Here is a 12,748-nt window from a genome sequence, read left to right on the forward strand (position 1 = left end):
CTACTGTTCCATTGTAAAAAATATAGAGAAGAGAGGATGAGGCTAAATAAATAAAACAAAAGATAAGTGAGGCAGGGAGGAAATGGAACCTGGAGGGTTTACTGGGAACAACAGGAGTGAGTCTAAAGAAAACACAGAAAGCTGTTGTAGAATATTTGAAAGATATAGCCTAGGGTTATATAATATGATTAAGATGTGTATTTTGTTTTTTAATTCATTTGTATTATTATTATTATTTTGTTGTAAAGTAGTTTCACGTAGCTGATGCTACATACTCCGGTACAGTAGGTGGCGGTCTTTAAATCATGACTGTAATCCGCCATGACACTAAAAGAAGAAGAAGCTAATGGGCGTGGTTTACGGTTATCATCAACTTCCGGGGAATCGCCGTGAGTTGAAAATTACCACGTGTTCATAATATGCGCTCATTCTGGGAATATTTTGTGCTTAAATTGATGCATCAACGTTTCCATATTGTTTAAATATAAAACTTATACGTATATCGCTTTTAAGACTTTTAGGCTATAACCGCGGTAGCAGTGGCATTAGTCCGGTGTCAACATATAACTTGTCGTTGTTGTACTATAGTGAACTATACAGTGTTGCTCCCACTTCACTGCGCTGCCAAACCTAGTTTACGTACGGTGAGAGAAAGTTGTGTTTTGACAGACTGCGTCACGACACCGTAACGTGACGTGCAGTCCAAAGCTGATCACTATACAATGTGTTTCTTATTGCCCTTTGACCTAGGTGCTCACCATGGGACACACCAGCGTGGATAAGATTATTGCACTGCAAAAAAGCCCAGCAAACACCAGAAACCTTTGCATTCTTGCACATGTTGATCATGGTGAGTTAACACCCCTGGTGGGCGTCATATTGCTTTGTTTAATAGTCCTACTGCGTATCTATAACTCAAATAAAGACCACAATCAATTTTTATTGCCAAGTACATTTACACATGCAAGGAATCTGTCTAGGTGTATTAGTGCAAAAAGGAAATAAAGCAAAACAGCAAGAACTTTAATAAAATGTAAGAAGTAATTACAAGTATATATATATATATATATATATATATATGTATATATGTATATAATAGAGTATAAGAAATATGTAAACAAAATGTATAAATGGTGCAGTATTAAAAGTCCAGTGAGCTTTAATATGACGCATGAAAACATTCTTGCTATTTTGCTTTATTTCCTTTGTTAACTGTTTTTAGCACCAAGACAAATTCCTTGTATGTGTAAATGTACTTGGCAAAAAACCCCGATTCTGATTCTGGTCTTTATTTATGGATCGTGATTTTGTATGTTTAAATTCAACACGTATACAACACATTAGCCCGGCGCAGTCTAGACCTGTGAAGACTGTTTCGTCATGAGCCGGGGATCCAGCCGAAGATTTCTGCCTTTTAATAAGACAGTTTTTTCTTACCACTGTAACTTTTGCTGCTTTGCTAAAGTGCTCATGATGGATAGGCCGGATCTTTGTAACATAGCAATAAGTAAGGTCTTTTACCTGCTTTTTGTAACATAACAATAAGTAAGGTCTTTTACCTGCTTTTTGTAACATAACAATAAGTAAGGTATTTTACCTGCTTCTTGTAAAGTGTCTCGAGATAACACTTGTTATGAGTTGACGCTATACAAATAAAAATTGATTGATTGAAATTGATTGATTGATTATATATTCCTATGAATAGCTTGAACTATAAATGACCATATCATCAGATGCAGCATCAGTTGTTGAATCAGACATTGCTGACTTACAAGGGGTCAGTGTTTCTCATACAGTCTGTAGACTGTTTTAGATGAAACCTGAAAGGTAGGAAATAATTTGGCCCCATCTGCATCTTTACAGGTAAAACTACGCTGGCTGATTGCTTAGTAGCAAGCAATGGTATCATATCAAGTCGACTGGCTGGTAAAGTAAGTTACTTTATTTGATAAAGACTAGATGTTTTTGACAGTTGTGTTGTTCAATTTTTTGTAGTTTTTTCATGATGTGTGCATTTTAGTGATGTGTTGATGTGTCAGTTAAGGTATCTGGACAGCAGGGAGGATGAACAGATCAGAGGGATCACCATGAAGTCCAGTGCTATCTCTCTGCATTATAAAAAAGGTAAGGCTACTGGTTTTAGCCTTCAAAGTAACTCCAGAACTTATTTGTTGATGAAATAGTATATTTAATAATACTATTTATTTTATATACTGACATTAAGTATGACTCTGGATTATGACCCTATCCTTTATTATACTCTAATTTAGGAGTGTCAAATTTACGGCCCATGAGACATTTTGGGGTGAAGGGGGACAATTTTGAAATTTGAAAACTTATGAGATTTTCATAAATGAAATATGTCAAATACATATTTTCATCCAGTCATAACAAAAAGGATATATGTTCAGCAAAGAAAGCGGGTATGATACGAAACTTAATCAAACATAGCACTTTCAACTGTTATCTCATCAGGAAGTACCATCGTAAAAAATATGAGTTGCCAAGGCCACAATCTGCTCCTGCATTATGTTAGATCAGCACACAGGCTCTCCACAAAGAGAGAGGTTGAATGCAGGATTTTAGAGAGAGGTGAAAGGAATGGTATTTTTTTTCGTCTTAGTTGCCAGGACTTTATCAGAACTACTGGACTTAACCCCAGGCACACAGCTACATGCTCATCCTGACAGCCTTCAGTTCTGTCCAAACTTTTTACCTGTGTCTCCTGTCTTGACTGATGTGAAAAAAAAGTTTATCTGATGATAACAATGATTCCTTCATGGAGTTAACCAGAAAAAGCAGAATTGTCTAGTTAAAAAAAAAACCCTCCTGTTTGTCATGCTTAATGGCCCAGACCATCTCCACACATCCAGACATCTGATTGTATTTACTGATGGTTACATTATAAATCACCCAGAGGTGACATTTCTTTAATCCCTCGTTGTGTGCTCGTTCTCAGGGGATCAGGAGTACTTACTAAATCTTATCGACTCTCCTGGTCATGTTGACTTCTCCTCAGAAGTTTCCACTGCTGTCCGGCTGTGTGATGGTGCTATTGTTGTTGTTGATGCTGTCGAGGGCTTGTGTCCACAGGTAAATATCCCCTTTGACTAAATGTCTCATTCTCTAAGATGAGATATCTTTATGATTGTGTTTATTTTGGAAGCTATTTTAGATTTATCCTTTGTCTTGTCATTTTTTACCTTTATAGTTAGTCTAGTTTTAGTCAATGACAAGTCCTAACATTTTAGTCCAGTTTACGTCAAAGTCATTACTTTTAGTAGTTAAGTCAAAACTTTTTTTTCTTTTTAAATAAATTCAATTAGCCTAACAGAGGTATCAGAAATTGGTATGAAGACTACAGGTTGAATACGCTGTTCTTATAAACTCATAAACACATGAAAAACCATAAACACCCAAAGCATAAAATCGAATATTGAAATGAATACGCCTATAAAATGAATAGTCATATTGATATAACACTGACATGTACTGTATGACTACTTTCACATCATACTGATGTACTTCAACCTTGTAGTGGAGTAACAGCTTTTTATCCATCTTATAAGGTTACTAATATTATATAAATAACCTTATTGGGCATTAGCTCAACGGTCGTTGTTGTCAGCTCGAGCTCTCTCTGTCGCTCTGCTCAACACACACACACACCCTCTCTTCTGCCTGTATTATGATCAGTGGATTAGAATCACAGTGGGGGAGTATATCATTGATTTTGAATTGTAGACAGTCCACCATGAACATTTGAGTCTTGTCTCGTCTCCTGAATGAAAAAAGTAAACAACAAACAGAGGTTTATTATCAAAGATCTATTTTTGTCTGAAGTGTCTGAATCTTTTAGTATTTCACGATTCAATTCATAATCGATTTTTGGTTCACAACACTTTCTCTATATTCTATTTCAGGATCTACTCTGCTGTGCACAAAGAAGCTGAAAATTATTGTTAAACATTAAAAGCACAATGAAATGTGTTCAAGATAATACAGCTTAAATATTTGTAACATTTTTATAATTTGATTGCAATAATTTAAATACAGAGAAAAACCTCAGCCTGAAAACGGCATGCAGTGGTATGTAACGGCTAATTATGTAATTATGCCTACATTTTACATGCAGTAGTGATGTGTAGTTCGTGAACGATTCGTTCAAAACGAACGAATCATCTGGGTGAATGAACTGAACTGAATCACTTAATGAAAAGAGTCGTTCATTTCTCAACTTCAGTTGCGCTCTCCTCTCTCCCGTCTCGTGTCTCTCTCTTTAGACCGTAAGAGTCACTCAAAGCCCTCCCTCCTCTCCTCAGTCAGTACAGTGTGTGTGTGTGTGTGTGTGTGTGTGTGTGTGTGTGTGTGTGTGTGTGTGTGTGTGTGTGTGTGTGTGTGTGTGTGTGTGTGTGTGTGTGTGTGTGTGTGTGTGTGTGTGTGTGTGTGTGTGTGTGTGTGTGTGTGTGTGTGTTCTACGAACTGAACGAGAGCTCCGACGTGAATCACTGAACAGAACGGTCGGGGAAAATAAATGTGATTGTTTTAGCAGCTTTCAGTTTGCAAACTGTAACTTTATCCAACTAAATTCTCAGCTCATTGGTTTATTATTCACCACCGGCTGTTCTCAGTACGATCGCGAGCAGAGCTAAATGTTCGGCCGTGTTTCAGCTTATTAAATTCTGATTCACAGACAGAGCTGCTAAGAAGTACTGAACGATTCGGTGAACGAATCTTTTGAACGAATCACTTTACTGAACTGATTCTACTGATTCAGTACACTGAAAAGAACTGCTTTTCCCATCACTAACATGCAGGGACACAGAATTTGCATGCACAGCTGTTATGTTCAGTGACCACTGAAGGTGACATCACACACTCTTTGGCATCTCAAGTCCATATTTTGTAGTGCAAGCAATATATCGTTTAGCCCTAGGTTGTATGAGATAAACATTCACTATATTAAACATGGGAATCCGCTTGTTAAACTACTGTGTTCAGTTCACTGTACTTAACTGATCATTATATCGAACATGTAAAAATATGATGTCATATTTCGCTTGTGTGTAGACCCAGGTTGTGCTCCGTCAGGCGTGGCTGGAGAACATCAGGCCAGTCCTGGTTATCAATAAGATAGACCGACTTATCATGGAGCTGAAACTCACCTCTCAGGAAGCTTACAGCCACCTTCAGAAGATCCTGGAACAGGTAAAGAGAAAAGGTTATCTTAACACCACTGTAACTCTATGTTGATGTGCATGTTTTACCTTGAAGGTGAATGCAGTGACAGGGGCGTTGTTCACATCCAGAGTGCTGGAGGAGCGAGCAGAGAAAGAGAAGGAGGAGGAGATAGAAAAAGAGATGTTGAGTGGAGATCAGCTATATGATTGGAGCGCCGGGCTGGAGGAGGCTGATGACTCCCTTCTCTACTTTTCTCCTGACCAAGGAAATGTAGTCTTTGCCAGTGCAATAGATGGATGGGGCTTCAGGTGAGTTTGTTGTCCTTTACACTGGGTTATCAGTAGTGTATGTATTAATGCATTCTGGGACAGGTGTTTGGGAATATCCAAGATGCAAAACCTAATGTTAAATGTCCAGTGAATGGTCATATTATAAAATGACATATTGTTAACCAACAGTTTGAGACTAGATATATAATTGCTTTTCACTAAACGTATGCGTGCGCATGATGGCTACCCTGTTACGGTTCGGTGTCTAAAACAAGGGAGGTGGACCCAAGTGCGGAAACCAAAAATATTTAATTAAACAAAAAGGCAAAAACTAAAACTTTCTATCAAAATGTCCAAACTGAGAAAATCCAAAAATTGACAAGCACTGAGAAACACTGACACTCCAACATACAACAAACAACACTGGCAACTTACAACATACAACTGACCTGGAAGGGAAGAAACACAGAGACTAATCAGACACAGGTGAGACTAACAAGACACAGGTGAGACTAACAAGACACAGGTGAGGACAATCACACTGGGAAACACACAGAGGCAGGAATACAAGAAACACTGAGGACAAACTAAATCATGAAACATTAAAGACACACAGAATTCAAGACTCTAACGAAACACACTAGAACACAGAGATACACGAGGATAATAAATGACAAAATAAAACAGAAAACACTGAAGACAAAACTAGGAAACACACAAGGGAAACAAGCAACACTGGGATAAAACAGGGAAACTCAAATACAAAACCAAATCATGACATACCCCTTTGTTTATTAAACACCCCACGTAAATTAAACATAAAGGCATTTGCAAGGACTCTTCTGGTTTCAACGGCTGCTGTAAGTAAATACAACATGTAATAATAATAATACATTAGTTTTATATAGCGCTTTTCTAAAAACTCAAAGAAGCTTTGACAAAAACATAAAACAATAAAACAAAACAAAAAACGACGAGGACAGTACAACAAAGAAGTAATGTGGGGGGAGTTAGTGGTTGTAGGCAGTGATGATTGTAGGCACCTGGATTGTTGATGGACGGCTTGCGTCCCCCCACCCCCTTGCTCCCTATCCCTCTTCCTGCATCTTATCCCATCTCTCCCCCATCCCCTTCCAAGCCCGGTGCAGTCTAGTCCTGTGAAGGTTTCTTGAAGGAGGTGCGTGCGTGCGTGCGTGCGTGGGTGGTCTCGGATGTTATTTGGGAGAGAATTCCAGAGGGTGGGAGCGACAATGGAGAAAGCCCTGTCCCCCCAGGACCTGCAGGGTGGGGGACAGGAGGTTTGCAGGAGGTTTGCATCAACAGACCTGAGAGTGCGGGTGGGAGTGTGCTGGTGGATGAGCTCAGACAGGTAGGGGGAGGGGCCTGGTTGTGATGATGAGGAGCTTGAAGTTGATACGCTGGGGGATGGGGAGCCAGTGGAGGTCATGAAGAACGGGGATGATGTGGTCTCTGGTGCGGGAGTGTGTGAGGAGACGAGCAGCAGAGTTCTGAATGTATTGGATACGCTTTTGGCTGAAAGCCGCCAATTAACAGGGTTACACATTAAACCGAACGGGACGGTTGCAACCATGGAGAGAGGAAAGAGAAAGTGAGTGCAGACGGTGCCGATGGTGTGCTGACCAGGTGGCAACCTCTGGTCTTAAAAAATGAAGCCAATGCAGAAGTGCAAAATCCTGCAGTTCCTAGAGTGACCGCTTGAGGCTCCAGGAACACCTGGAAGTAACATACACATGTCTGGCAAAAAAAGCAGTTTTTACAGCATAAATAAACATGTTTACAGCCTGGTACCAAAAAACGAAATAGGTCTGAATAGTTATTGTCATCACTGGCACACATGGCACCGTATTGATTTAGAAAATGATGCGTGTTATCCATATTTAGGCACATAGCTGACATGATTGACAGGTGGGCGAGATGCAACGGTTGGTCAAGAGGCTTAAACCCTGCCACATAATGGTACCTCCTCGAGTGTTGCCATGTCTGTTTACATCCTGTAGTTGTATACATCCAGAGCTCTCTGCTGTGCCCTCTTTATTTTCCCGTTCCATGCGTAGCACACAGTCATGTACAGTACTGTTCATAAAACAGCTAGTTGTTTACGTGTTGGCAAGCTTTAACAGAATAGAATAGATGTTTATTGCCATTTGCACAGGTACAGGACAGTTCTTGTGCGTTTCTCCTAACAGCAACCGACCTAAGCCTCTTGAAGCACTTGTGTCACAAACTACCCATTCAGGCTTTTCAAAATCAGTTGCCTTGGAATCGTCTGTCATTCCATAGACAGTTGAATAAAATAATGTGAATCCTAGTCCAGCTCTGGCACTGTGTTTGATGCAATCTGTCTTTGAAACATAGGTATAATATACACAGTATACATATTTTATTAAGATTTGAACTACTATAACGTTTTTCTTATTTTTAGATTGTTCACCTAGAATTTTTTTTTTTATCAGGGTCTTTTTATTTTCATTTTCAACATTATATCACAGGCCCAAAAGGACCAACAGAACAGGAGAAAAACAACAACAACAAAAGAAAAAACTAACTAAAATAAATCCTCACCCCCCCCCCAGAAACCAGACACACACACATAAACATTGTACATAGCCAGATATCTATCAAAAGGAGATAAATGATACATTGCATATAGCCAGACATTCATAAAAGGTAAATAAATAATACATATAGAAATAAATCACAGAAAGAAAAAAAAAATGGTGCCATTATGCTATGTTGTCAGCCTCCATCTCTTCAACAAAGATCAAGAAAGGTTGCCAGATATTATGAAATTTCATAATAGACCCTCTGATAGTGTATCTAATTTTCTCTAATTTAAGATGGTACATGACTTCTTTGATCCAATGACTATATGTCGGTGGGATAGGGTCTTTCCATTTAAACAGTATCAGTCTCTTGGCAAGGAGAGTACAAAAGGCCAGCATGTTGATTTCAAATCTATTAAGAGGGGCGTCTACTGGGGCCACACCAAAGAGTGCAATAAATGGAGATGGTTGTACTGTTTTCCCAAATATCTTCATCTTTATGTTTATGAGTAACCCATATCCCAAGGTATTTGAATTTATTTGGGCTAATTTTAAAAGGAAATGAGCCCAAGGATCTTTGGTCAGCACCATTGCCAATAGGCATCAGCTCGCTTTTCTGAACATTTACTTTATAGCCAGAGATTTTGCCAAATTCTGCAAGTAATATCATTAATTTAGGGAGACTCGAGAGGGGTTGCAATATGTACAATAACATATTGTCTGCATAGAGCGAGACTTTATGCTCTGAACCTGCACGCTGAATTCCCTTGATATCAGTATTTTGCCTCAGAGCTAAAGCAAGGGGTTCCATAGCGACCGCAAATAAAAGTGGGGACAAAGGGCATCCCTGTCTTGTGCCGCGTTGGAGCTCAAAGTAGGTAGACAGATCATTGTTGGTGTGTACGGGTGCCATCGGAGATGCATACAAAATCCTGATCCATGTTATGAGCCTTGGGCCAAATCCAAACCTCTCCAGTGCTCTAAAAAGATAGCCCCACTCCACCCGGTCGAATGCCTTTTCAGCATCAAGTGAAAGCACGACCCCTGACTGAACAGGTTGAGAGGGGCCATGAAGAATATTCAACAGGCCTCTGATGTTAGAAAAGGAATAACGATTTTTAATAAAACCCGTTTGGTCGGGAGATATGATGGAAGGAAGAACGCTTCCAAGTGGCGGGTTAGGACTTTCGCAAGGATTTTGGCATCTGTGTTCAACAGTGATATTGGATGGAATGAGCTGCACTCAAGAGGATTCTTGTCTTTTTTGAGAATTAAAGAAATAACTAACTGGCGCATGGTTGGAGGTAGGGATTTTAATGAGAATGATTCTCTGAAGACTGACAGTAATATAGGTGAGAGTTGGACTGAAAACTTTTTATAAAAGTCCGCTGGGTAACCATCCAGTCCCAGTGCTTTGCTACTTTGCATAGAACTGATTGCCGATGCTATCTCTGCGGCTGAAAGGCCCCTCTCCAACTCAGCAGCCACCTCCGGGTCTAAAGATGGGACGTGCAAGGTCTTAAAAAAATCTTCCAGCATGGAAGGTTTTATTGATGAATCAGAGGTGTATAATGACTGATAGTACGTTTGAAAACGGGAATTGATTTTAAGGCTATCTGTGGTTTTTGCACCTTTTGTCATCATTAATTTCAGGGATGGTCTGATTGGCAGTCCTTTGTCGCAGCTGGTGAGCAAGTATTCGTCCAGCCTTTTCCAACCATGTTCATAGTAGCCGTGTCGAGACATAGATATTAGGTATTCAGTCTGACGTGTTGACAAGAGATCAAACTCAACTTGTAGTGACATACGTTTTTCATTGTGTCTGCAAAGGGTGATAGACTATGCAATCTATCCAGTTCCAGTATCTCATCCGCCAACTTTTTAAGACGCGTTGTGCTTGCTTTGTTTTTATTTGCACAATATGAGATGACCTGGCCCCGTAGGTATCCCTTCAGCGACTCCCATATAGTTAAAGGGTACATTCCAGGAGTTTGATTAATGTCTAGGAATAATTTAAACTCAGAAGCGATGAAATTAGTAAATGCTTCCTCTGACAAAAGCAGAGGGTTAAGTCTCCAAGGGCGATAGCTGGACTGTGTATTGGGAATATTCATTTTAAAACTCGGGGCCACGATCTGAAATAACTATAGACCCATAATCGCACTCTGTAACTAGAGGAAGGAGTCTTTTATCCAAGAAGAAGTTGTCTATACGTGAGTAAGTCTTGTGGACTGAGGAGAAGAAAGAGTATTGTCTGGAAGTAGGATTACGAAATTGCCATACATCAGCCATGCCATATGATTTAAGAAAGAGCTGAATTGAACGCGCTGATTTAGATAGGGAGGTCTTTTTGAGCGAGCTACGGTCTAAGACGGGGGATAGTATACAATTCATGTCCCCACCAAGAACAAGGTGGTGCAAAGCCATATTTGGTAAGTGGGAGAAAAGATTAGTAAAGAACATGGGATTATCCCAGTTCGGCGCATAGATACTGGCCAGAATGACTGGAAACGAATATAGTTGCCCCACCACAATGACATAGCGCCCTGCGGGGTCAGCCTCTACGCTTGTCATCGTAAATGGTGTATTCTTATCAATCAGTATGGCTGCCCCTCTAGCCTTCGAGTGGAAATTGGAGTGGTATATCTGTCCTGCCCATCCCCCTCTCACTAGGGGCTGATCTAATGTATGTAGATGGGTCTCCTGAAGAAATGCTATATCCACCTTAAGCTGTTTTAAGTGAGTAAATACCTTTTTACGCTTCACTGGATGTTTAAGTGACTTAACATTCCAACTTAGAAAGTTAGCCGAGCAACCATCCAACCTTCTGGGAGTGTTGGTGTCAGCCATGGTAGGCGAGGCAGGTTGTATATCTGGAACCTATAAAGACTATAACAACACAGCAAATGAAAATGAAGACATATGTCTGGTAAATGAGTGAGTCTGGTAACCCCCACCCCCACACACCTACAGATAACAAGGTGAACATTGTACCCAACCAAAACAAATCCACAAATTTAGTGTTTATGTTGGAGAACTCTAGAGCCAACTGTTCAGGCTCCCGCCGAACCTCCTATATGAGGAAAAGTGAAATCAAATACTTCCAATAGCGCATCATTATATGTCATGTAAAAAATAAATTCTGATACATAATTAAACTGAACACAGTGAAACATTACAGGTAATAATGACAGAAACAGTGATAATATGATTGAACCATATCACCCCGTCAGAGTTAGTCTCGAAATATAACATGGCATCAAAAACCTGCGGTTGAGGGTGCCCAACGCTGTATATAAACATGTCAACACATATGTCTAAACCTATAGCATAATAAAGGTAACATTGTCAAAGAAATACTGCTGCATAGGCAGGGCAGAAAAAAAAGAATCTGTGGCTCAGTTGGTAGAGTCGTGGCCTCACAACCAGAAGGTCAAGGGTTCGATCCCCAGCTGGCCAAATGTCAAATGTCCGATGTGTCCTTGGGCAAGACACTTAACCCTGAATTGCTCCCGCTGCTTCGGTGGTGGTGTATGAATGGGATTAGTTACTTCTGATGGATGATACTACATAGAACACTACCATCAGTGTGTGAATGGGTGGGTGTGACCTGCAGTAAAAGTGATTTGAATAGTCAGAAGACTAGAAAAGCACGATATAAGCTCAAGTCCATTTACCATTGTTGGGCCAAGCAGGCTTAGGACAGTCAAACCTCTGTGCCTTCGAGTTATTTACTGAGATCACAAGGAGGCCTAAAAGGACTCTTTATCCCAGAATCCCCTGCGGTACTTCACACCTTCGTGTGACGTTAAGGGGGGACCAGAACCTGAGGGAGACCCCACAGGAAAGCGGCCAGGTGACAAAACTCTGAGACTCCCCTCGTTCAATCTCTTTCCACGCGCTGACTTCAAGTGCTCGGAGACCCAAGCTCACCTCCTGTTTCCTGCAACAATCTTCCTTTGTTTTAAGTTTTGGCGCGCAGGTAATCCGCCGCCGGCAGTGTTCCAAATTCCGAGCTCGGATTGTCCAGTGAACGCGTCTCAGTTTCTCGGAGAGCGTTAGACTATAACAGATTATCAGAAAGATAACGGTCTTATTCCGTCCTGCAACGAAAGGACATCAACGGACATCTTTCCACTCGACGGAGAACCAACGAAGCCGCTCTTGCCGTAAGGGACCCTTGCCGCCATCAGACGCCTCTACACCAGGACGGACAGAAGATCTGTTTTATCACCGGACTCCTTTTTCCTTCACCGATCGCAGGCAAAGCGATTCACAAGTGAGGCTTAATTAGGTCTGGGCAGAATTAGCTTTAGAGAGTGTTTTTAACAATTGTTTGATTGAAGCAGAAACTGTAATTTTTATCTTTGTTGGACCGCTGCGTCCTGAGTTTTACCTGTTTAAAACTCTTGTTGTTGTTTCGGACCGCTGCGTCCTATATGTGTTTAGCGTAACAGCGGGTATTATTCTTCTGATCAGAAAGGCCAGTGTAAGCCGTATTAACTTGAATTCGGCCATTGGGTTGTTTCTGCGAATGAAGGGAATTACTCCGAGTTGTGGTGCGGGATTCGGACTGTGATCCGGCCTCTTCAGGCACGCATTTCTCTCCTCCTCTACGCTCCTCTACGCTCCTCTTTTATCCTCTTTTCTTCCCATTTTCTCCCCCTTTTACTAACAGACACACACACATATTCCCGGGTAGACGTACATCTGGAGACTAACTCCACCACCGCG

The 12,748-nt window shown here is 40.7% G+C and overlaps 1 protein-coding gene and 1 long non-coding RNA gene across 4 annotated transcripts in view; both read left to right on the forward strand.

Moving 5' to 3' along the window:
• Window positions 1-354: 354 nt before the first annotated feature.
• efl1 (elongation factor like GTPase 1) overlaps window positions 355-12,748 on the forward strand; it is a 70,078-nt gene continuing 57,684 nt past the window's right edge. The window contains exons 1-7 of one of the 3 annotated variants that reach the window (XM_061043734.1): window positions 355-389; window positions 751-850; window positions 1,864-1,931; window positions 2,040-2,124; window positions 2,960-3,093; window positions 5,071-5,208; window positions 5,275-5,489. In XM_061043734.1, coding sequence (XP_060899717.1) covers window positions 760-850; window positions 1,864-1,931; window positions 2,040-2,124; window positions 2,960-3,093; window positions 5,071-5,208; window positions 5,275-5,489 — 731 coding nt within the window. In that variant the 5' untranslated portion in view covers window positions 355-389; window positions 751-759. The other 2 variants (XM_061043727.1, XM_061043740.1) reach the window with 2 other exon arrangements.
• On the forward strand, window positions 6,760-8,197 carry LOC132978514 (uncharacterized). The gene is made up of 2 exons (XR_009673938.1): window positions 6,760-7,536; window positions 7,658-8,197. It is a non-coding gene; the product is annotated as an uncharacterized LOC132978514 (long non-coding RNA).

The sequence above is a fragment of the Labrus mixtus genome, chromosome 1, assembly GCF_963584025.1.
Source record: "Labrus mixtus chromosome 1, fLabMix1.1, whole genome shotgun sequence".
Classification (NCBI taxonomy): domain Eukaryota; kingdom Metazoa; phylum Chordata; class Actinopteri; order Labriformes; family Labridae; genus Labrus; species Labrus mixtus.